General features: G+C 54.4%; 1 protein-coding gene and 1 pseudogene across 2 annotated transcripts; both read right to left on the bottom strand.

Annotated features, from left to right (window-relative positions):
- On the bottom strand, positions 1,039-9,694 carry MBD3 (methyl-CpG binding domain protein 3). Of its 2 annotated transcripts, none has more exons than XM_018050417.1 (7): positions 9,585-9,694; positions 5,197-5,356; positions 4,543-4,680; positions 3,616-3,706; positions 3,172-3,349; positions 2,343-2,540; positions 1,039-2,259 (listed from the first exon to the last, which is right to left on the bottom strand). In XM_018050417.1, exons 1-6 carry the CDS (start codon positions 9,596-9,598, stop codon positions 2,348-2,350), a joined length of 774 nt encoding a protein of 257 aa, XP_017905906.1. In that variant the 5' UTR covers positions 9,599-9,694; the 3' UTR covers positions 1,039-2,259; positions 2,343-2,347. The 2 variants fall into 2 exon arrangements, with proteins under 2 accessions (XP_017905906.1, XP_017905905.1); XM_018050416.1 differs by having other exon boundaries at positions 1,057-2,259; positions 9,489-9,673.
- Positions 17,542-17,744, bottom strand: LOC108636458 (annotated as a pseudogene).

Below are 21,561 nucleotides of genomic sequence, written 5' to 3'. Positions count from 1 at the left end.
GAGGATCAGCATCCCTATTCTGAACAGTGTGGAGGTGTTCTGTTACTGTCGTCATGGCCCCCAGCCCCATGTGGCCAGGGCAGCTGAGGAATGCAGTGCCTAAGTTGTGACTGGTGGGAGTCCCGCTGCTTCCTCTGACCAGAAAGTCCCTGTTGCCAGGCATCACTGTCCCGTCACCCCCGGCCCATGAACCTGGGGGATCCTGAGGTGATAGGTTTCCAGGGCTTCCATAACAACTCTTTATCCCCTGAAGGGATAGCAGCGACAAGGCCCAAGAGGCTACAGTGAGCTGGGGGAAGCTGAGGTTGCAGGGGCTTGGCCACATGGCCAGGCAGGAGCTGCCTCCACTGAACAGGAAACTTATCTTCAGGGTAATGTCCCCCAAAGTCACCCTGGGGCCTGTGGACACATCACCTCATAGGGCAGAGAAAACTTTGCAGGAGGGATTAAGTTAAGGCCCCTAAGATGGGGATGACCCTGGACTCCCTGGGGGTCCTAGTGTCAACACAAGGTCCTTCAAGAGGGGGGCAGGAGATGCTGCACTGCTGTGAGGATAGAGGGAGGAAGGGGCCACAAGCTGGGGATGCAGCACCTCTAGGAGCTGGAAAAGGCAGGAGCCGGTGCTCCCCTGGAGTCTCTGGTGGGACTGGCCCTGCCCATGCCTGTAAGAGCCACAGAGTAGGAGTGAGGAGGGCCCAGGCCACCAAAGCCCTGACCAGTTGTGGATGCAGACAGAAGCTCTGAGGGTCCAGGCTAGGTGGCTGGGCAGTGGAGGAGCCAGGGTTCTCCCAGCTCCTGAGTCTGGCTTTGGGTCAGAAGAAAAGCCAGCCATGACCATTCCCCTAGGGGTGGAGGGGCTGCTGGAGTGGGGTGGGTGGGACCAGCTCTCTTGCTCACACTGCTGGGGCCTGACCATCAGGAGACCCCGCTTAGGGCCACGGGGAAGCCATCCACCATCCTTCCCACTCTCTGGCTCAGGGAGATGATGAATTTGAGGGAAGCTCCCGGCACGTGGACACAAAACCCCTGGATCTGGACTGACACAAAGCCCTAGGCCATACTCGCCTGACACGCTTTATTCGACACCACCCACAGAAGCCTCCCACAGTCTCCTGGCTCTCCTCAGGGCTGCAGCGGAGGGCTTTTACTGGGGCCTGTGGCTACCTGGGCAGTGGTGCTGCAGCCTCCACGGGGCAGTGCCCAGTCTTCAAGGCTTTGTGCTTTGACTGAACTTGGGAGGACAGGGTCAGCCAGCCTCCCGGGCTGGTGTCCTCAAGAGGGAGCCAGCAGTGTGACCCGGCCCCTGGAGGTTCCCAAGGCCACTACCACCCCGCCAGCAGGCCACCAACAGCCCAGGGAGTCCGGACGAGTCCAAACGAGGCAGTGACCCGGGCCTCTCCTGACAGTCATGGCCACAGGTACGGCAGGCATGGGACAGGTCTGGTGTTCACAGGCCACACTGGCCATGGCTCAAGCCTCCAGGCTGATGGATGGGCTGCAGGGAGGGTGCTGGCTGGGATCCACTCAGGTAGCAGGGTCTCCCTTCGCCCAGGCCCTTGGGCTGCTTGGACTGGGGCAACACGACTCCGCTCACCTTGTTCTGCGGAGGCCGCTGCCCAAGCTGGCCAGAGATGCACCTGATGAGACCCAGGCCCAAGGGTGGCGCTAGCCTGGAGCCTGGCCCGAGTCTGGCTGTGAGCAGTTAGTTCTCCGTCAGGCTAGGCCAGGTCGGAGACAGCGAGGTCTTCAGACGCTGAGGCCCGAGTTCTCGTCTGTGTGCGGCCAACACAAAGTTCGCAGCAACAGAGATGTTTGGCCCCCGGGGGACCATGAGTTTATTGTGGGTGTGCTGCCCGGCTGGTGGGCCTGGGGAGCCATCCTGTACTGCCTCTGGGAGCGCTGACATGTAGCCTGGGACATCACCCCTCACGGGCACAAGTCAGAGGCGAGACTGTTCCACATAGGTTTCTCCAGTCCTAGGAAGCCTCGCAGACAGCCTGGTGGCAGTTGTCCTGTGTGAGGAGCTCAGGGCAGTGGCCGTGGGGACCAGGTTGGCCTGAGTGCGGTGTGGAGCAACCACCTGAGCAGGGGCCTCCTGCGGACGGGCCGGGCACTTCAGAGAAGCAGATGTGGGGGGTCCGTCAGGCGAGGGGCTGTCCTTCAGCCGAGCTCCTGTGGCCCAGGGGAGGGGGCACACCAGGGCAGGGTGAGGGCCGAGTCTGAGGTGGCCCCATGCGGGCAGACTGGCAGGTGGGGCCCCTGCAGAAACAGATTGAGTGGCGTGAGTGCCTGGCCAGTCCAGAGCTGCCGCCGCAGGCACAAAAGGCCAGGCCTGGTGGCACCTGCTCTAGACGTGCTCCATTTCTGGGTCCTGGTCGGGCTCCTCCTCCTCCTCGTCCTCGTCTTCCTCCTCATCAGCACCCGCCCTGTCCAACGGTGCCTCACCGTCCCGGGCCAGCTCCTCCACGTGGGCCAGCATGTCGGCCATCAGCGCCTCCTCCAGCCGCTTGCGGACTTGCTGCACCAGCTCTTCCTGCTTCCTGGGGACACACGGACCCAGTGGCCAGGGTTTCCCGGTTTCAGACAGACCCGAGCCCCACGCTGTCCCACCTGCATTTGCCGCTGCCCCTCCCCAAACCAGCTCTGCTGAGAGGGCCGCTGTCAACCTGGGCCCACAACCCCTGGGCCCTCCCTGCCTCTATGCCTGCCCCTTCTATATGGACGAGACTTCCTACCATCACCAGCCCATCCTCGGTGCCCCCACACTGATGGCCAAGAGGGCCCCCTCCAGGCAGGACCAAGGCCACAGTCCTGCCTGGGCCCTGTGGTCCCCACCTTGCTGACTCTATTTCTCCAAGTGGATCTTTAAACGTCACCCAGACACACAGTTGTGTCTTGACCTATCACTTCTGTCACCTCCTACCCACTCCTTCCACATGAGGCCTGTGTGTGTGGTCTAAGCAGGGGTGCTCACCTCTCACGAGGCTCCCCTCTCACCAACCCCCAGCACTCTAGGTGCAGCTGCTCTGCCTTGCAGTCTCCTGCCCACCCCCCACCCAGAGCCCCTTGAGGGGCTCACAGCCCAGCACAGAGAAGCTGCTGCATGGCCAAGAGACCTGGGCTCTCTGGAGCACATAGCCTTTGGGGAGGGAGGAGCAAGGGGCAAACTACCTGATGTCCTCATCAGTCACCATAAAGGCCTTGCACAGCGGCTGGGCCGTGTTGAGCCACACCCCAGGGTTCTTCTCCACAGCGGCCGAGAGCTGCCCGGTGATGGGCGTGGTGCTGGTGTGCAGGGCACTGGCGATGGCCGACAGCAGTGTCTCGTCTGTGCAGCCGGGACCCACTCCTGCTGGGCATGGGAGATGGTTACCAGCCTTGCCCCCTCAGCCCTTCTACAGGTTTGTCCCGAACCTCTCTCTGCAGTGGGCAGCCTGCGGTGACACAGGAACACAAGCTGCCCTCGCAGTGACAGCAGGGAAACCAGACCCCCAAGGCTTCTCAGGACCAGTGACAGTCCCGTCCCCAGGGTCAAGTGCACCCTGGCTGGCCCCAGGCTGGGGGAGCCAGAGCCTTGTCCCTCCTCTGTCCCCTGCTCCCTCTGTGGCAGGTCACCTTGCAGACCCTTGGGGAGGTCCATGGTCTTCACCAGCTCCTCTGCGATGTCAAAGGCATTCAGGCCGCTCAGCTTCTTCTCCCAGAAAAGCTGCCACCAGACACATATCAGGCGAGGGGATTCCCAGGCCACCCGCCCCCACAGCAGGCAACACGGGGGCTGGGGTTTCAGCGTGACCTCTGACCCCACACTTGCTGGGGCTATTTGCACCCCAGGGCGGAGAAACCCCAACCCCATTTCCGGCAGGATGAACACCCCAGACATCTGACTTGCTGTTGGATGGTCTGTGGTCCCTTCACCCCAGGATTGGGGGTCAGGAGGCCGTCTCCACCTGGGCTGAGCCCGGGCCCGAGGCCCTGGGCATACAGTGGGCTCGCACCCTCAGGCTTTACCTTGAGACCCAGGAAGGGTGTCTAAGGGGTGAAGACCTAAATGGGAGGGTGGGAACACAGAGGGTTCTGACCTGTTACCCGGAAGGCTGCAGCCCACATGGCACCAAGGGCACTGCCCATAGTGAGACCCTGCCCTGCAGGTCTCCCAAGTGTCGCCCCTGTGCCAGCCATGGCCTCCCGACCTGGGCCAGTACCCCCACATCTCGCTATCTATTGGGTGTTTGTAACACATGCAAAAATGTGCTAAGTCTTGGTTTTTGGAAAACAGTAACACTGCATATGTGAAACATCACTGACCTGTTCGTGACAGTGGTGCCCAGGAGGCCCCTTGTGTGTGTGTGTGTGTGTGTGTGTGTGTGTGTGTGAGAGCGGGGAGACTGCTTCCTGTGGGAGTGCACTCCAGGATGACAGTTCCTGATCAACAGTGCTGGGGGCCCTGGGCCTACCAACTGGGCTCTGAAGAGTGGACCAAGCTCCAGAGCCCACCTGACCCAGAGGCATGCCGCAAGTGTCAAGGTGTGTGTGCGGGCTCACCTGCCGGGGCTGTTCCACAGCCTTCTGGGGGTCGCTCTTCACCTTGTTGCTGGGGTGGTTGGTGATCTTGGTCACTGGCTGCTTGAAGATGGATGCTGTTTGCCTGACTGGGAGGGCTGTGTTCAGGTCAGGCTTGCCCTGTGGACATGGGATGGGGCAGGTCCTCAGAGTGCCTTCCTGTCAGTGAGAAAGCTGTGCTCCAGGGCTTCAGGGTCCCCAGCACACCCTCCAGCACCTCTGGACCAGAGACAATGCTATGCCCAGGCCTGGGCTGATGTGCTGCCCTTGGTGAGCTTGGCTGGGGGCTGTGGACACACACCTGCCCCCTCCTGCCTCATGGCCCCGTTCTCTGCAGAGCATGGGCCGGTGCCCTTAGCCACTTCTGTCCTGCAATCAGGGCAGGGGACAAAGTCCCTGAACACTTGTTTATTGGAGACTTGTAGACACTCCAGGCGCCAGGGGCCCAAGCACAGACTGCAGCTGGGCCTTTCCTGGGTAGGTGACGGGCAGGTCCCGATCTTCCTTCTGCTTTTCCATAGCTGCTGAGTCTCCGCCAAGGAGCAGCCACGCATCTAATTCCAGGACAGGGGGTGGTGGTGGTGGGGGGGGGTGAGCTCCCCCCGCTGCCCCCAGCAGCAGCTCCCATGGGCTCACCTTGACCTGGCTCGGGGAGTCGTAGCGCACCCGCTGCCGGCCCTTGTTCACCTTGCTCATTAGCATCTTGCCCGTGCGGAAGTCAAAGGTGCTCAAGTCCATGGAGCCGCCCAGGTAGCGTGCCAGCTGAGGCTTGCTTCGGAACTTCTTCCCGCTTGGGCTGCGGACATAGAGGGTCAGCGGAGGCCAGGCACCCATTCCCCCAGCACAGCAGATGCCAAGGCCAAGAGCAGGGACAGATGCTCCTGCCTATGGCAGGATGGGGCCAGCCCTGGGAGCCTGGCTGACATTTCTGGAACATTCCGGAAGCAGACAGTGTTGTTGGGAAGCATGAGCCCCGGCTGTGAGGCTCTGCAACCTGTGCAGCCCGTGGACCGGGCCAGGCCTTGCCTCACCTCTCAGAGCTCACACCACAGGTGACCAGCATGGGACCCTGCACCAGCAGTAAGGACTGGTCACTGGGGACAAGGACGGGTGCGGCCGCTTTGAGAAACAGTCCAGCAGTTTCTCTAATGGTTACAGAGCAAGTCCACCTCTAAGTATCCAAGAGGAATCACGAAACACGTGGCAAAAACACTGATGCCTCGTCACTCACGGAAGCTGACTTACACTGGCCAAGGGAAATGGCCTGGATGTCCCCCGACCAGGGGACCTCACTCAGCCACGAAAATCCCAAGAACTAGTGAGTTGTACACGTGAAGGCTCCAGCAGGCCTGGCACCCATCCAAATCATCCTTGTTGCTCTCCGTCCCTGCCACTCTCCATCTGAGGCTGATAAGGGCTGCATTTTGTAGACCTCCCCTGAAGGCCTTTAGTCTGAGCTCATGCCAGCCCACACCTGCCCCCTCCAGGTGTCCCTGAGTACTGCAGACCAGCGACAAAAGCAGGCAGCACGGAACCCATGCTAAATATCAGCTGGGCAATGCCAGCTCTGCCCTCCACACCTCCCACCCCAGGGTTCCAAGGCCGCTGGGGACTCTTCTGGAAGATCTGCTTTTCCCTTACTCCCTGTGCTGGCTGACATGAACAGAGTTCATATCCTGACTCCAGCTTCATGGGCCGAGGCAGGACCTAGACAAGCCCTCGCCCCCACCCACTGCTGTCCTGCTCACACAAGGCCAGGGAAACAGAAATCCAGGCTGCAGATCTAGGGCTGGGGAGCAGGGGTATGGGGCAGAGGTAGTTGAGGTCTAGGGCTGTTTCTGGAAGAACAGAAGGATCTACTATGACCATGGTGACAGCTGCACTATGTGTGATCTGTATGCTTTACACACGTGACAGTACTGATGTCTCCTACCTCAGTAAAGCTGTCACAATAGTGAAAGTGAGGCCAAGTAGGTGGGGGCTGCCAGCAGCTGGAGAGCTAATGGATGTGGGTCTCTTCTAGGTGACAAGAACGTTCCAGAACTACAGTGGTGATGGCTGCACCATGTGTGTGAATGTTCTAAAAACTGCTGAGCTGGACACTTTAAAAAACTGAATCATGCAAAACATGAACTATATATCCTTTTTAAAAACAGTTTTTGCAGACTTATATTGGTACATAAAGATGTCTGAGGTATTTTATCCAACAAAACAAAAAAATCTAGATTTGGTAAAACCTGACATACAACAAGAGTGGCCATTCTACAGAACAAGGCCCACCCCGGGGAGCAGATCGACAGCCAGAAGCCAGATGGAGGGTCCCCTGAAGCACTGGGGTGTTGTGGGGGTGGGAGCCAGTGCCCAGTGTGGACACAGGGCTGTGGGAGGGGTGAGGAGTGGGCAGCAACCCCAGACCTATAAGGGAGCTTGTGACCCAAGATGCCTTGTGAGGTCTTAAGAGCAAGACACAGCTGGTTCCAGCCAAGCTGAGCCTGCTGTTCAGGGAAGGGGGCCGATCTGCTGAGCACCACCTGTTTTCCTAAGGGTATTCCAAATTTTAAAACGAGCTCCGCAAAGTCCTCTCTGTTCCACTCACCCTAAAGAGTGACGCTAACTGCCAAGTCCTCAACTTCCTGCCTGGACTGTAAATGACAGCCACAGCTGTAGTCAGCTGCTTCATTCTCATCTCCCAGTCCTCAGGGCCCGGTTGCCAAGCTGGAGGCGAGTGTGTGTGTATAATCCCTCCCCAAGTATGTGAGGTGACACCACCTCTCCTGCAAAGAACACTGTCTCCCCACTACTCTGTGGACCAAGACACCAAGGTTCCATGTGCCCAGGGGCCGGGCTAGGATCCAAGGGCAGCTATGTCCGACTCAACAGTCCTGAGAGCTGCCTTCCCTCTGCGAGAAGAGTACCAGGGAAATCCACGTGCTCCTGCCCGGGCACCTGGCTCCACATCGGGGGCTGAGAAGGCCAAGGATCCATATCCCAGAGAACACTGTGGGTTTCCTATCACAGCCCCCAGATCACCCACTTCCTGGGACCATGCAGATTACCTAGACCAGAGGCCTGGGAGAGGCACTGGACCCCACACCCCCATTCTGTCACCTCTCATGGGATCTGTCCAGTCCCATTCTGGAGGCTTTCCCTACCACCAGATCCCAGTGCTCAGGACCAGGGCCTTGGAGTGGGGTGCCACTGTCTGAGGCCCAGACAGGCTCCCAGGTAGGGAGCAGGTGGGGACAAGACCTAAGATGATGGCAGTACGGGGCCTTTCAGCCACCCTGGCCACGGTTCAGCTCCTGAGCCTCCTCGCAGGCTCCTCCCACTGCCTGGACACTCCTCCTGGCTCCAAGGCCCGGCTCAGCTCTGGACCACCTATTCAGACAAGCCCTCACTGACCTACCCCCAGCTCAGCTAGGCACACTGTCATTCACCCCTCAGAGACCCCTGCATCTCTGCATATGTCATCACCTGTAACTATGAAAGCAATGGGGCACTTGATGACTGGGGCACCAGCTGTCACCCAGGAGAGGAGACCTAGGGCTTGTTCCCAGCTGAATAGTCAGCAGTTGCTACAAAGGCGTCTACTAAATTAACAATGGATTAAAGGCACAGAGACCTGCCTCAGTCTTTGGATCTAAAAGGAAGAAGTAAGTACACAAGTGTGTTTGGAATTAAATAAGGGCACGTGGTTCCTAGCCAGAGGCCACTTCAGGCACCTGGGAGGACAGAACCAGGATTCAAGTTTTCTAAAGAGCCAGCGATGCAGTCAGATACAGTGAAGGGGAATATACATACAGGTCCCTAAGAGATGCTGATTGTAACCTCACTATCTCTTGCTTGACCTTTCCAGACGACAGCCAATCACAGTGTACACTGGAGGGCTACCAGCGCTTTTCCGCTTTTCCGACGTGAGAACCTGAGCTAGTCCCGGGCGAACTGCCATCCCTTTCCTGCTCACTTCCCTCACTCCTCCCAAAAGGCGGCTAGCAAAGGCCCTGAACCTGCTGCACACTTCTCACCACCTGGCAGGCATTCAACACGTGGCAGGTGTCCTGCCTGCCTGCCTCCCTTTCGCCAGGGTCCTGAAGCAAAGGGGAGGGAGCCATCAAAACCGGCTCAGAAACAAAGCATCTTCACCAATCAAATAAAAAAAAGGAACAGAAAAGCAAACCGCAGGTGGCTGACGGTCTGAGGCTGGGGTTCCAGCCTCTTACTAATTGTGTCACAGAGGTGTGGGTCCGTGCTACCTCACCCAGGCCAAGGGCAGGTCTCCGTCCAGTTTGGGTATGGGGGAGGGTTCACAAAGGCCGTGTCCCTGGTCTGGCGACTGCAAGGTCCACTACCCACGGTGCCAAAGGACAGAAGGGCGGATCTTAAAAGACATGCAGCTCTGGAGCCCAGTAGCCCTGGTAAGGGGCCAGGAATCTACATCCCTAGGCAGCCTTCCCTGGTCCCCCAGAACCAATACTGCTTCCGGAAACCCTGGCTCCCCATCCGCCCAGGCTGCGCCCGGCTCGGGAGAGCCCCACGCGGATCAAAGGGACAGCCCAGCCCCCACCCCTGCCTCCCAGCGGCATCTGGCTCGAATCGGGGTGCCCCTTGCCCAGCCGGCCGCTTCACCGCGGCCGCCGAACAAAGGCCTCCGCGCGCCCGGGAAGGGTTCCAGGGCCATGCGGCCGCGTGGGAAGCGCAAGCGCACTGAGACAGGGCCTCGCCGGACACGCACGCGCACCGGGCTCGGCCCAGCCGGGCACGCACGCGCAATGGGCAAAGCGCCCGCCGCGCGCCGGCACGCACGGACGCATGCACGCACAACGCACGCGCGGGGCCCAGGCCGCGGCCCCGGACCGGGCCCCCAGGCCGCCGCAGAGGCCGCTGGGAGGCGCCCGTTGGGGCCCTGCCCGGCCGGCACGTTCATTCACCTATAGTAAAAGACATCCCTGTGGCCGGCCGACAGCCCCGACCTTCTGGGCACTTCTTCCCTTTCCCAGCCCTGCGGGAGCGCCGGGCACTCCCACCTCTTCCGCTCCATCGCGCCCGGGTCCTCGGCCCGCCGCCGCCGCCGCTGCCGCCCGGACCCCCGCTCGCCGCCGCCGCCGCCGCCTTAGCTGCCTCCGCCGCTGCCGCCGCCACTTGCCGCGGCTGTTCCGGCCCGCAGGCCCCCACCCTCCGCCCCCAGCCGGGCGTGCGCCGACTTTGCCGCCCTCTCGGCCCCCTCCCCGTGCTCGCCAGCCCCCGCTCGGGGGGCCCGCTCCGCCCACCCGCCCGCGCGCGGGGCCCCGTGCTGCGCAGGCGCCGAGCAGGCCCCGCCCGGACCACCGCCTCCGGCCCCGCCCCTTAACGGCGGCGCCAATCAGCGTGCGTCCTGGAGGCGGGGCCTACGGCGGCGCGCGGCTTGTCTGCTATGCGCGTGCGCTTTGGGCGGTCCACGCGTTCCTATTAGCGCCCGGTCTAAGCTACCTCCCTTGAGTGGTCTTTTCCCCGAACCTCCTCCGCTGTCCCTCTGGTGTTTCGGGATGCCAGTCCAGTGCCGGATTGCTATCCTGCTGCTCCCCTAGTCTCGTCATTGGCATCCACGTCTAGGCGCATTGTAGGTGACCACCCACCTCCGCACCCCAAGGCCCACCCGATGCTTTAATGACACCTCAGAACCCAGGCGCCAGCCCCTTCTTCCGCCTCCTCCTTGGTCCACCGCATTCTGTTTCCGTGGGCTCTAGGACCTTCCTCGGAAATCTCCGTCCCTCTTATGTCTCCTCACACTCCCCTGGGAGCTCCCCTGGCTCCGCTGCTCCCCCAGGGCTGAGCCTGGGCGGTCCAGGGCAGGTATTTCAGAAAAGACTTATGAGTGAGTGGCCGAAGCTGTGGTCAGTGCCAGGAGTGAGCTGGACCTCCCGTCAGGCTTTTCCGGGCTTCCGGCCCGTGGGGGATGGAAGGATGCGGGTGGGAAGAGTCTGGGCTCCCCCGAGGGCAACCAGCTGGGTCTGCAAGGCCCTAACTCCCTGCAAGTGCAGCCCTGGGTCTCCCGGTCTCTGCTCTGCTTGGAGGCGGTGCCTGGGCGGAACCCCAAAGATCGAGGCAGACAGGTGCCACTTGTTTAAAGTCCCCGGTAACTGCAACTTATTCGTTACGTCCCTTTCTCTTCTGGGTTCCCCAAGGCGGGTAACTGGGCTGTTCTCCCACAAACAAAGGACAAGGTGGCCGGGCAGGCACCCTGATGGGTGAGCGGTCATCCGGTTACAAAGCTGGTTTCCAGCACCGGATGCTCGTGTGCAGTTCAGGCCCAAATCCAGGCCTCGAGGACCCTGGCCTTGCAGGGAGGGCAGTGCTGGTCACTGTTGTATTTTCTCCCAGCGTGTGTGACTTTATTTTTCTTTTTAAAATCGTAGTTGCGAAGATAGACAGGTGCATTGTAATCAATGAAAGCACGGGTGAAGACGCTTAAAGGAAAAAGTTGTCATCCTTCTTGCCGCAGGAGCCCCCAGCCCTGCTTTTACTGCTCTTGGGTGCACATCAGCTGGAATTACTAGGTCATCTGGTGATCCTGTGTTCTTAATTTTTTGTTTTGATTTTTTGAGAAGGGCAAAACATTGTTTTAAACTTTTTATTTGTATACGATTTTCAAAGGTTACTCTGCTTTTGCAGTTGTTACCAAATATTGGCAGTATTCCCCTTGTTGTGGAGTACATCTTTGAGCTTGTCCATATCCAACAGTTTGTACCTCCCACTCCCCCGCCTGTATATTGCTCCTGCCCCCACTGGCAACCACTAGTTTGTTCTCTCTGTATATATGTGAGTCTGCTTCTTTTTAGTTATATTCACTAGTTTGCTGTATTTTTAGATTCCGCCAATATGAAATAGCATACAGTTACTTTCTTCATCTGAATTTTGTTATTTTTTATGGCTGAGTAATATTCCATTGTATTGATATACACACACACATACACACAGAGACATCCATATATACCACATCTTCATTATCCATTCATCTGTCAATGGACATTTAGGTTGCTTCTATGCCTTGGCTATTGTAAATAGCCAGAGCAGTAAATAGTGCTGCTCTGAACACTGGGGTGCTTGTATATTTTTGAATTACTATTTTTATTTTTGTTTTGTTTTTTGATATATACCCGGGAGTGGAATTGCTGGATCTTATGGTAGTACTATTTTTAGTTTTCAGAGGAACCTCCCTGCTGTTCTCCACAGTGGCTGTACCAATTTACATCCCTACCAACAAGGCAGTAGAGTTCCCTTTTCTCCACATCATCACCAGCATGTGTTATTGGTAGACTTTTTGATGATAGCCATTGTGACAGTTGTGAGGTGATACCTCATTGTGGTTTTGATTGGTGTTTCTCTGATTGATCATGCTGAGCAATTTTTCATATGCCTACTGGCCCTTTGTTTAATTTTTGGAGAAGCAGCCAGGCTCTTGTCCACTGTGGCTGCGCCCTTTCTGTTTCCCCCCGGGAGTGAACAAAGGCTCTGATCTTTCCACACCTTCCAGGGTTAGTCTGCGGGTTTTGACAGTCGCACACGACAGGTGTGTAGTGTCAGATCACAGCATGACATCAAGAACCAGCCCCGCCAGTCTCTTGCCTCTCAGGGAAGCTGACCCCAGAGCATAGATAGTGGGCCTGTGGGTGCTACTTGGCCCAAGCCAGGCCCCTGGGATTGTCCTTGAGGGACTGCCCCAGAGGCCTGACCAGGAGGGTGGCTGACCCGGGGTGCCGGTGGCAGATGCCAAGGGGAAAGGCCAGGAACACTGCACGAGAGGGACAGGGGCTGGCCAACTCTCCTGTTGGGTGGCCACTGGCTCTTTGAAATAAACTCTGTTTGCCTTGGCCTACTGGCCCAGTCCCTGAGCAGACACCCTCTCCTGCCCATCTCCACAAGGTGAAAGGTAGAAATCAAACCAGGAGGCTTAAACCATGTGAGGACCTTGGAAAGACTTTCAGAGGCAGGGTCTCGCTCCCCTGCATCTGCTACCATGGAGGGGCTGTCCCAGGCCCTGTGGGGTATGGAGCAGCATCCCTGCCCCCTCCCATCCTAACTCATGCCAGGAGGATCCCCCCCAGTCATGACGACTACAGACATCCCCAGCCAAGGGTTCCTCCAAGCTGATACAAGGTATGTGTGGCACTCACCTGAGGGAGAAAATTTAGTGAGCACCAAAAACGTCAAGATTTATGGCACTTAATGTACTATTTTAACATTTCAAAATGAAAAAATCCATGATGAGCAAAATGTCAAAATTTTTTACTGAAGTATAGTTTATAGTGTTTATGCTGCACAGCACAGTTACATGTAGTTATACTGCACACTCAGTTATATGTAGATATATTCTTTTTCATATTCTTTTGCATGATGGTTTATCATGGGATGAATAGAGTTCTCTTTGCTATACAGTAGGATCTTGTTTATCCATCCTATATATAATAGTTTGCATCTGCTTGTCCCAAAAACTCCCAGTCCTTCCCTCCCCACTCCCTCTCCTCCTTGGCAACCACAATTCTGTTCTCTATCTCTGGGAGTCTGTTTCAAAGATATGTTCATTTGTGTCATATTTTAGATTCCACATATTAAGTGATATCATATGGTATTTGTCTTTCTGACTTACTTTGCTTATTATGCTTATCTCTGGTTGCATCCATGTAGCTGCAAGTGGTATTATTTCATTCTTTTTGATGGCTAACGTTCCGTTGTGTGTGTGTGTATCACATCTTCATCGATTCCTCTGTTGATGGACACCTAGGTGGCTTCCATGTCTTGGCTGTTGTAAATAGTGCTGCTATGAACATAGGATGGATGTATCTTTTCGAATTATAGTTTTTGGTATATGCCCAGGAGTGGGATTACTAGATCATATGACAACTTTTTAAAAATTTTTGGCCACACCATGGGCTTGTGGGATTTTAGATCCCCTACCAGGGATCAGATCTGGGCCCTTGGTAGTGAAAACACAGAGTGCTAACCACTGGACCACCAGGGAAGTCCCTATTTTTTGGTTTTATAAGGAATCTCATACTGTTTTCCATAGTGGCTGCACCAATTTACAGTCCCACCAACACTGTAGGAGGGTTCCTGTTTCCACATCCTCTCCAGCATTTATTAGCTGTAGATTTTTCTAATGATGGCCATTCTGACTGGTGTGAAGTGGTACCTCACTGTGGTTGTGATGTTCATTTCTCTAATAATTAGTGATGTTGAACATCTTTTCATGTGCTTATTGGCCATCTTTGGAGAAATATCTATTTAGGACTTCTGCCTATTTTTCAATTGGATTATTGAATTGTAGGAAATGTTTATATACAAAATGTCAAAATTTTAAATAGATTAAACAGTGCTGTTTTAAAGGCTGAGACAAAATGAGGAAGATATGCCCATTATATGTTTTTATATAGTTTTTGATGGTTAATTTTTCTCTCCCAGAATATTAAAGTGGTTGAAAAAGTTAGCCTAAATATTGTACTTAATCCAAACCTGCATTTATTAGAATTTTACTTTTTTGCCTTTCACAGGAGCAAACTCTGATATTTTCATTAAAACTATTAACCATCATGAAAATACAGAAAAACTCATGTATGGCGGGTTCACATTTCCTTTTGTCTCAGGCTTTGATGGGGCCTATGGGACTGTCCACACCTGTGAGTTAGATATTGTTAAAAAAATAAAATAAGTGTAACTTGTCTCACAATCCATCACTTATTGGTACTCAAGTGAAATCTATTAAATACAGAGATTTAGGTGATGTCTGAAATCACATCACTCCACAGATAGTTATAATGGCAAATGACAGGAACAGAATGTCTCACTCTTCCCTCACAGCTCAGTTGGTAAAGAATCCGCCTGCAATGCAGGAGATCCCGGTTTGATTCCTGGATCAGGAAGATCCTCTGGAGAAGGGATAGGCTACTCACTCCTGTATTCTTGGGCTTCTCTTGTGGCTCAGCTGCTAAAGAATCTGCCTGCAACGTGGGAGACCTGCGTTTGATCCCTGGCTTGGGAAGATCCCCTGGAGAAGGGAAAGGCTACCCACTCCAGTATTCTGGCATAGAGAATTCCACGGACTATATCCATGGGGTCTCAAAGAGTGGGACACACTGAGTGACTTTCACTTTCCACTTCAATAGACTGGTTGAGCTTCCTAGGGGGCGCTAGTGGTAAAGAACCCACCTGCCAATGCAGGTTTGATCCCTGGGTTGGGAAGATCTCCTGGAGGAGTATATGGCAACCCACTCCAGCATTCTTGCCTGGGAAATCCTCATGGACAAGGAGCCTGTGGGCTACAGCCCCTGGGATCACAATGAGTGGGACACCACAAAAGCAACTGAAGGTGCATACAGTAGACTCGTTAATAAACGTTGGTACCAGGCAGCTGCTTAAAAACTGAGGATGCGGTGTGGGTTTTAATTGAAGTATAGTTGATTTATAATGTTGTGGTAGTTTCAGGTATATAGCAAGTGATTCAGTTATACACATGCACGTATATATTCTTTTTCATTATGGTTTATTATAAAGTGTTGAATGTAGTTCCCTGTGCTATACAGTAGGTCCTTGTTCATTTCATATATAGTAGTGTGTGTATTGGAGAAGGCAATGGCACCCCACTCCAGTACTCTTGCCTGGAAAATCCCATGGACAGAGGAGCCTGGTAGGCTGCAGTCCATGGGGTCACTAGGAGTCGGACACAACTGAGCAGCTTCACTTTCACGCGTTGGAGAAGGAAATGGCGACCCACTCCAGTGTTCTTACCTGGAGAATCCCAGGGACACAGGAGCCTGGTGGGCTGCTGTCTATGGGGTCGCACAGAGTCAGACACAACTGAAGCGACTTAGTAGCAGCAGCAGCAGCAGTGTGTGCATGTTAATCCCAAACTCTTAATTTATTCCTCCCTCCCGCCCTTTCTCTTTTGGTAACCATAAAGTTTGTTTTCTATGTCTGTGAGCCTATTTCTTAATAAGTTTTTTTGTATCATTTTTTAAAGATTCCACATATAAGCAATATTATAGATTTGTATTTTTCTGTCGTTTATTTTACTTAGTATGAAAATCTCTAAGCCCATCCACGTTGCTGCAATACTTCATCCTTTTTATGGCTGAATAATATTCCATTGTATATATATACCACATTACCCATTCATCTGTTGATGGACATGTAGGTTGCTTCCATGTCTTGGCTATTGTGAATAGTACTGCTATGAACATTGGGATCCATGTATCTTTTCAAATGAGTGTTTTCATCTTTTCCAGATATATGCCCAGGAGTGGGACTGCAGGATCCCATGGTAGTTCCACTTTCAGTTTCTTAAGGAGCCTCCGTAACGATTCTCCACCATGGCTAAACCAGTCAGTGTGGGAGGGTTGCCTTTTCTTCACACCTCTCTAGAAGTTATTATCTGTAGACTTTTTAATGATGAAGCTGGGTTCCTTCTGAAGCGCCCTGGCCTCCAGGAAATAAACAGTAGGTGAAAAAGGCTGGTACACAAAAGTACGTAGCGCACGCCACTCCTTGTGTTAAACTGTGTGAAGCTGCTGTGGACTCAAAGTGTGTGTCAGTATGTCTCCCTGAAACGTGTGTGTATATTGACACCCCAGCCCCCCAGTGTGGCTGCATCTGCAGACGGGCCCCCAAGAACGCTGTCAAAGTTAAATGAGGTCAAAAGGGACCTGATCCCCTAGAAGAAGCGTGTCCGAAGAGTCCCCAGAGAGCTCCCCTGCTCTCAGATCAAGGGAAGGGCACGTGAGGACGTGGTGAGGAGGTGGCTGAACCAAGCCTCCAGAAGTGAGCTCAGGCTGCAGCCTCCAGAACCAGGAGAGGTTCACTGCAGCCTCGGCGGCTGGGCCTCTGTTCTGTGGTGGCAGCGCAGGCAGAGTCATGAGATGGCTGTTTTCACAGAGAGGATGTTTCTAGCCTCCTCCGGGACTTGGCAGGTGTTACACAGTCCATCCTCCTGCACCTGCTCGTGTTTGTATCTGTGCCTATGCAGATAGATTCTCAGGTGCCTCCCTTCAAGACACAGAGTCTCCCCTGAACGAGATGTGGAGGGGATGGCCTTAGACTTTTGAGTGGCTTGTAAAAGGCAATTCCCCCAACCTCGCCCACCATGTAGTAAGGAGGCTCAAGTCACACCTGAGAGGCCCACATGGGGAGCAGCCATGTGAGGGGGCCTCGCGGAAGCCCCAACACCTGCCCACCCCACCCCCACCATGAAGCTGATGCCTCTGTTGCAACTTCGTGAGGCCCCTCAGCCAGCACCCCTCAGACAGATCACTCTCAAAACTCTCAACTGTGAGGTAATGTTTGTCCTAAGCCACCAAGTCAGAAGTAATGTTTAGGCAGCAAGAGATAAAAACACCATGCAAGTATCACCCACCACACATCTGAAATGATCAAACCATGTCTGCCAGCCCCTGGGAACCCCAGACCTGTGCAGTTCTGGCACTGAATGGGTCCCCAGGTCACTGCACCCCAGCATGAGCACGTGCAGGCGGGCAGGTTTCAGAGCGAGGTTTAATGCCATGTGCGTCCACACACGGAAGCTATTTCCACCAAAAGAGGAAATAAACTCGTGCCAGGGACTTTCTAGAGTCCATCCAGAGAGCCTGGGCAGTTCCAGATGCAGATGGCAGGAGGCAGCACAGCAGACATCTGGAGGGGGGACAGAGCAGGGTGAGCAGACGCCACTGCCATGTGCTTTCCCATCTGTGAGATGGGCATCCCTCCACCCGCCGACCAGACCCAGGCAGGCTGAGCTCCAGGATAGAGCCCCAAGGGGCCACACCCACCCATAGACCCAGGTTGCCATCCTATAGTTCTGTACTACCGGGCAGGGGGCTGGTGCAGGGCCCTGCTCTCAGGATTGTTCAGGTGAGCCCCCTACACCTGCCACCCCAGCCATGGACCTGCAGGCAGTTCTGCTCCTCTGCCTGCTTCAGGGATCCCAGGCTACCCCCACTGACTGCTGCTGAAACTCACCAGAGGGGCCTGAGGTTGTGAGTTTAGTCATCCTTCTTGAACTTGCCGGTTGATGTAGGGCACCCAGTCCAGAATCAGCCGCCAGTCAGTGGCCCATACCAGCCCCACAGCACCCCACGGCACCCCACAGGCTCGCCGTGGGGACCCTGCAAAGACAGCAGGGGTCAGGCCTCAGCACCCCTCCAACGCAGCTGTTCATCAGGTGTCTGCCTTTGCACCTGGCCCTGCCCCACGTGTGGTGGGGACACATCTTGCTGATGACCCCGAGAGGCAAGGGCCATTCCCGTCTGCCTTTCATATCAAGATCTGCTTAAGGTTTTATTTGAGGAATTCTGCTAAAGAAAAGAAAAGCCCAAGCTCAAGCTTGTAACCATAAGGACAGAAAAAGCTTGCAGGGAGACAACATTAGCGAATGCAGTTTACAGCAGCTCCATCCCCGAGACAGCCAATGGACAGAGGTAAAGAGTTGTCAGGGACCCATCCTACTGATGAGACCATGGCACAGAGAGGGCAAGCCATGTCCCTGAGACACACAGCCCGCTGGGTGCAGAGCCAAAGCAGGGGCTCCAAGACTACCACACCCCCACGTTTACATCCAGCAATGGGCATGGTCAAGGACATCCCCAACAATCCCACCTCCTGGACTGTATACCTCCCTTTGAGTGTCAGCTGGACCCAGTCACACCCCTAATGAATAAAATATGGAGAGGGGTAAATCACTGCGGATAGTGACTGCAGGCATGAAATTAAGGCACTTGATCCTTAGAAGGAAAGCTTTGACAAAGCTGGACAGCATATTAAAAAGCAGAGCCCTCACTTTGCCGACAAAGGTCCATATAATCAAACCTATGGTTTTTCCAGTAGTCATGTATGGATGTGAGTGTTGGACCATAAAGAAGGCTGAGTGCTAAAGAATTGATGCTTTTGAACTGTGGTGCTAGAGAAGACTCTTGAGAGTCCTTTGGAATGCAAGGAGATCAAACCAGTCAATTCTAAAGGAAATCAACCCTGAACATTCATTGGAAGGACTGACTTTGGCCATCTGATGTGAAGAGTTAAAAAATTTTGACATTTTGCCTATCATTGGATTTTTTCATTTTGAAATGTTAAAATAGCTACATTAAGTGCATAAATCTGACGTTTTTGCGTGCTCACTAAATTTTCTCCCTCAGGTGGAGCTTGCCACACATACCTTGTTATCAGCTGGCAGGAACCCTTGGCTGGCGGATGTCTGTAGTCGTCATGACTGGGGGCGGATTCCTCCTGGCATGAGTTGGATGGGAGGGCGCCAGGGGATGCCTGCTCCATACCCCACAGGGCCTGGGACAGGCCCCTCATGCTAGCAGATGGCAGGGGAGCGGAGACCCTGCCTCATTTGAAAGTCTGTCCAAGGTCCTCACATGTTTAAGCCTCCTGTTTGATTTCTACCTTTCACCTTGTGGAGATGGGCAGGAGAGGGTGTTGCTGCTCAGGGACTGGGCCAGTAGGCCCAAGGCAAACACGAGTTTATTTCAAAGAGCCAGTGGCCCACCCAACAGCGAGAGTTGGCCAGCCCCTGTTCCCTCTCGTGCAGTGTTCCTGGGCCTTTCCCCTTGGGCATCTGCCACCGCGCACCCGCGGGTCAGCTCACCTCCTGGTCAGGCCTCTGGGGCAGTCCCTCAAGGACAAATCCCAGGGGCCTGGCTTGGCGCCAAGTAGCACCCACAGGCCACTATCTATGCTCTGGGGTGGAGGCGGATCAAGGGCGGCCGCCGTCAGCTCCCCTGAGAGGCAAGAGACTGGCGGGGTGGGTTTCTTGATGTCATTGCTGTGATCTGACACTACACACCTGTCGTGTGCGACTGTCAAAACCGCAGACTAACCTTGGAAGCGTGTGGAAAGAATCAGAGCTTTGTTCACTCCCGCGGGAAATACCCCGAAAGGGCGCAGGGCCACAGGCGCGCAAAGAGACCTGTGCAATTCTCCAAAAAATTAAACAAAGGGCCAGGGACGCATACTGAAAAATTCGCCTCAGCATGATCTAATCAGCAGAAACACATAAAACCACAATGAGGTATCACCTCACAACTGTCACAATGGCTATCATCAAAAAGTCTACAATAACACATGCTGCTGATGATGTGGGAGAAAAGCCGGAACTCTACTGCCTTGTTGTAGGCGATGTAAATTGCGTACAGACCACTGTGGAGCAACACAGCGAGGTTCCTTGGCAAACTAAAAATAAGTACTACCATAAGAATCCAGCCAATTCCACTCCCGGGTATATATCAAAAAACAAAACAAAATAAAAATAGTAATTCAAAAATATACAAGCACCGTGTTCAGAGCAGCACTTATTTACTGCTCTGGCTATTTACAATAGCCAAGGCATAGAAGCCAACCTAAATGTCCATTGACAGATAAGGATAATGAAGACTGTGCCGTAATATATGCCGATGTCTCTGTGTTGTATGTGTGTGTGTATATCAATACATGGAATATTACTCAGCCATAAAAAAATAACAAAATTCAGATGAAGAAAGTAACTGTATGCTATTTCATATTGGCTTGAATCTAAAAATACAAGCAAACTAGTGAATATAACTAAAAAGAAGCACGACTCCACATATATACAGAGCAGAACAAACTAGTGGTTGCCAGTGGGGGCAGGAGGCCGCAATATACAGGCGCGGGGAGTGGGAGGTACAAAAACTGTTGGATTATGGACAAGCCTCAAAGATGTACTCCACAAACCAAGGGGACATACTGCCAATATTTGCGTAACAAACTGCAAAAGCAGAGTTAACCTTTGAAAATCGATATACAAATAAAAAAGCTTTAAAACAATGTTTTGCCCTCTCAAAAATCAAAACAAAAAATTTAAGAACACAGCGATCACCAGATGACCTAGTAATGCCAGCTGAATGTTGCACCAGAGCGTAAAGCAGCGGCTGGGGCTCCTGCCGCAAAAGGAATGACAACTTTTTCCTTAAGCGTCTTCACCCGCTGCTTTCATTGATTACATGCACCTGTCTATCTTCGCCAAAAACTACGATTTAAAAAGAAAAATAAAGTCCACACACGGCTGGCGAGAAAATACACAGTGACCAGCCACTGCCCTCTCTGCAGGCCAGGGTCTCGACGCCCTGGATTTGGGCCTGAACTGCACACGAGCATCCGCGTGCTGGAAACCAGCTTCTGTAACCGAATGGACCGCTCAACCCATCAGGGCTGCCTGCCCGCCGCCACCTTGTCTTTGTTTTGTGCGAGAACAGCCCATTACCCGCCTTGGGGAACCCAGAAGAGAAAGCGACGTAACGAATAAAGTTGCAGTTACCGGGGACTTTAACAAGTGGCCCCCCGTCTGCCTCCGATCTTTGGGGTTCCGCCAGCACCGCCTCCAAGCCAGAGCAAGAGGACGGGAGAACCAGGCTGGCACTTGCCAGGGAGTTAGGGGCCTTGCAGACCCAGCTGCGTTGCCCTCGGGGGAGCCAGACTCTTCCACCCGCTCCTTCCCATTCCCCCACGGGCCGGAGCCCGCAAAAGCCTGACGGGAGGTCCAGCTCACGGGCCTGGCACTGACCACAGCTTTCGGCCACTCACTCATAAGTCTTTCTGAAATACCTGGCCCTGGCCGCCCAGGCCTCAGCCCTGGGGAGCAGCGGAGCCAGGGACCTCCCAGGGGAGTGTGAGAGACATAGAGGCGGACGGAATTTCGAGGAAAGGTCCTAGAGCCACGCCGAAACAGAATGCGGTGGACCAAGGAGGCAGGCGGATAGAAGGGGCTGGCGCCTGGGTTTCTTGAGGTGTCATTAAAGCAGCGGGCTAGCCGGCTTGGGGTGCGGAGGTGGGTTGGTTTCAACCTTACAATGCGCCTAGGGACGTGGATGGCCAATGACGAGACTAGGGAGCAGCAGGATTAGCAATCCCGGCACTGGGGACTGGCATCCCGAAAACACCCTAGGACATGTCCGGGAGTGTTTCGGGGAAGGCCATTCAGTGCCGGATTGCTATCCTGCTGTCCTCCCCTAGTCTCTCGTC

This window comes from Capra hircus, chromosome 7 (genome assembly GCF_001704415.2).
Source record: "Capra hircus breed San Clemente chromosome 7, ASM170441v1, whole genome shotgun sequence".
NCBI lineage: Eukaryota > Metazoa > Chordata > Mammalia > Artiodactyla > Bovidae > Capra > Capra hircus.
The sequence above is the reverse complement of the archived record's forward strand: the minus strand, read 5'-3'. Positions and strand labels throughout refer to the sequence as shown.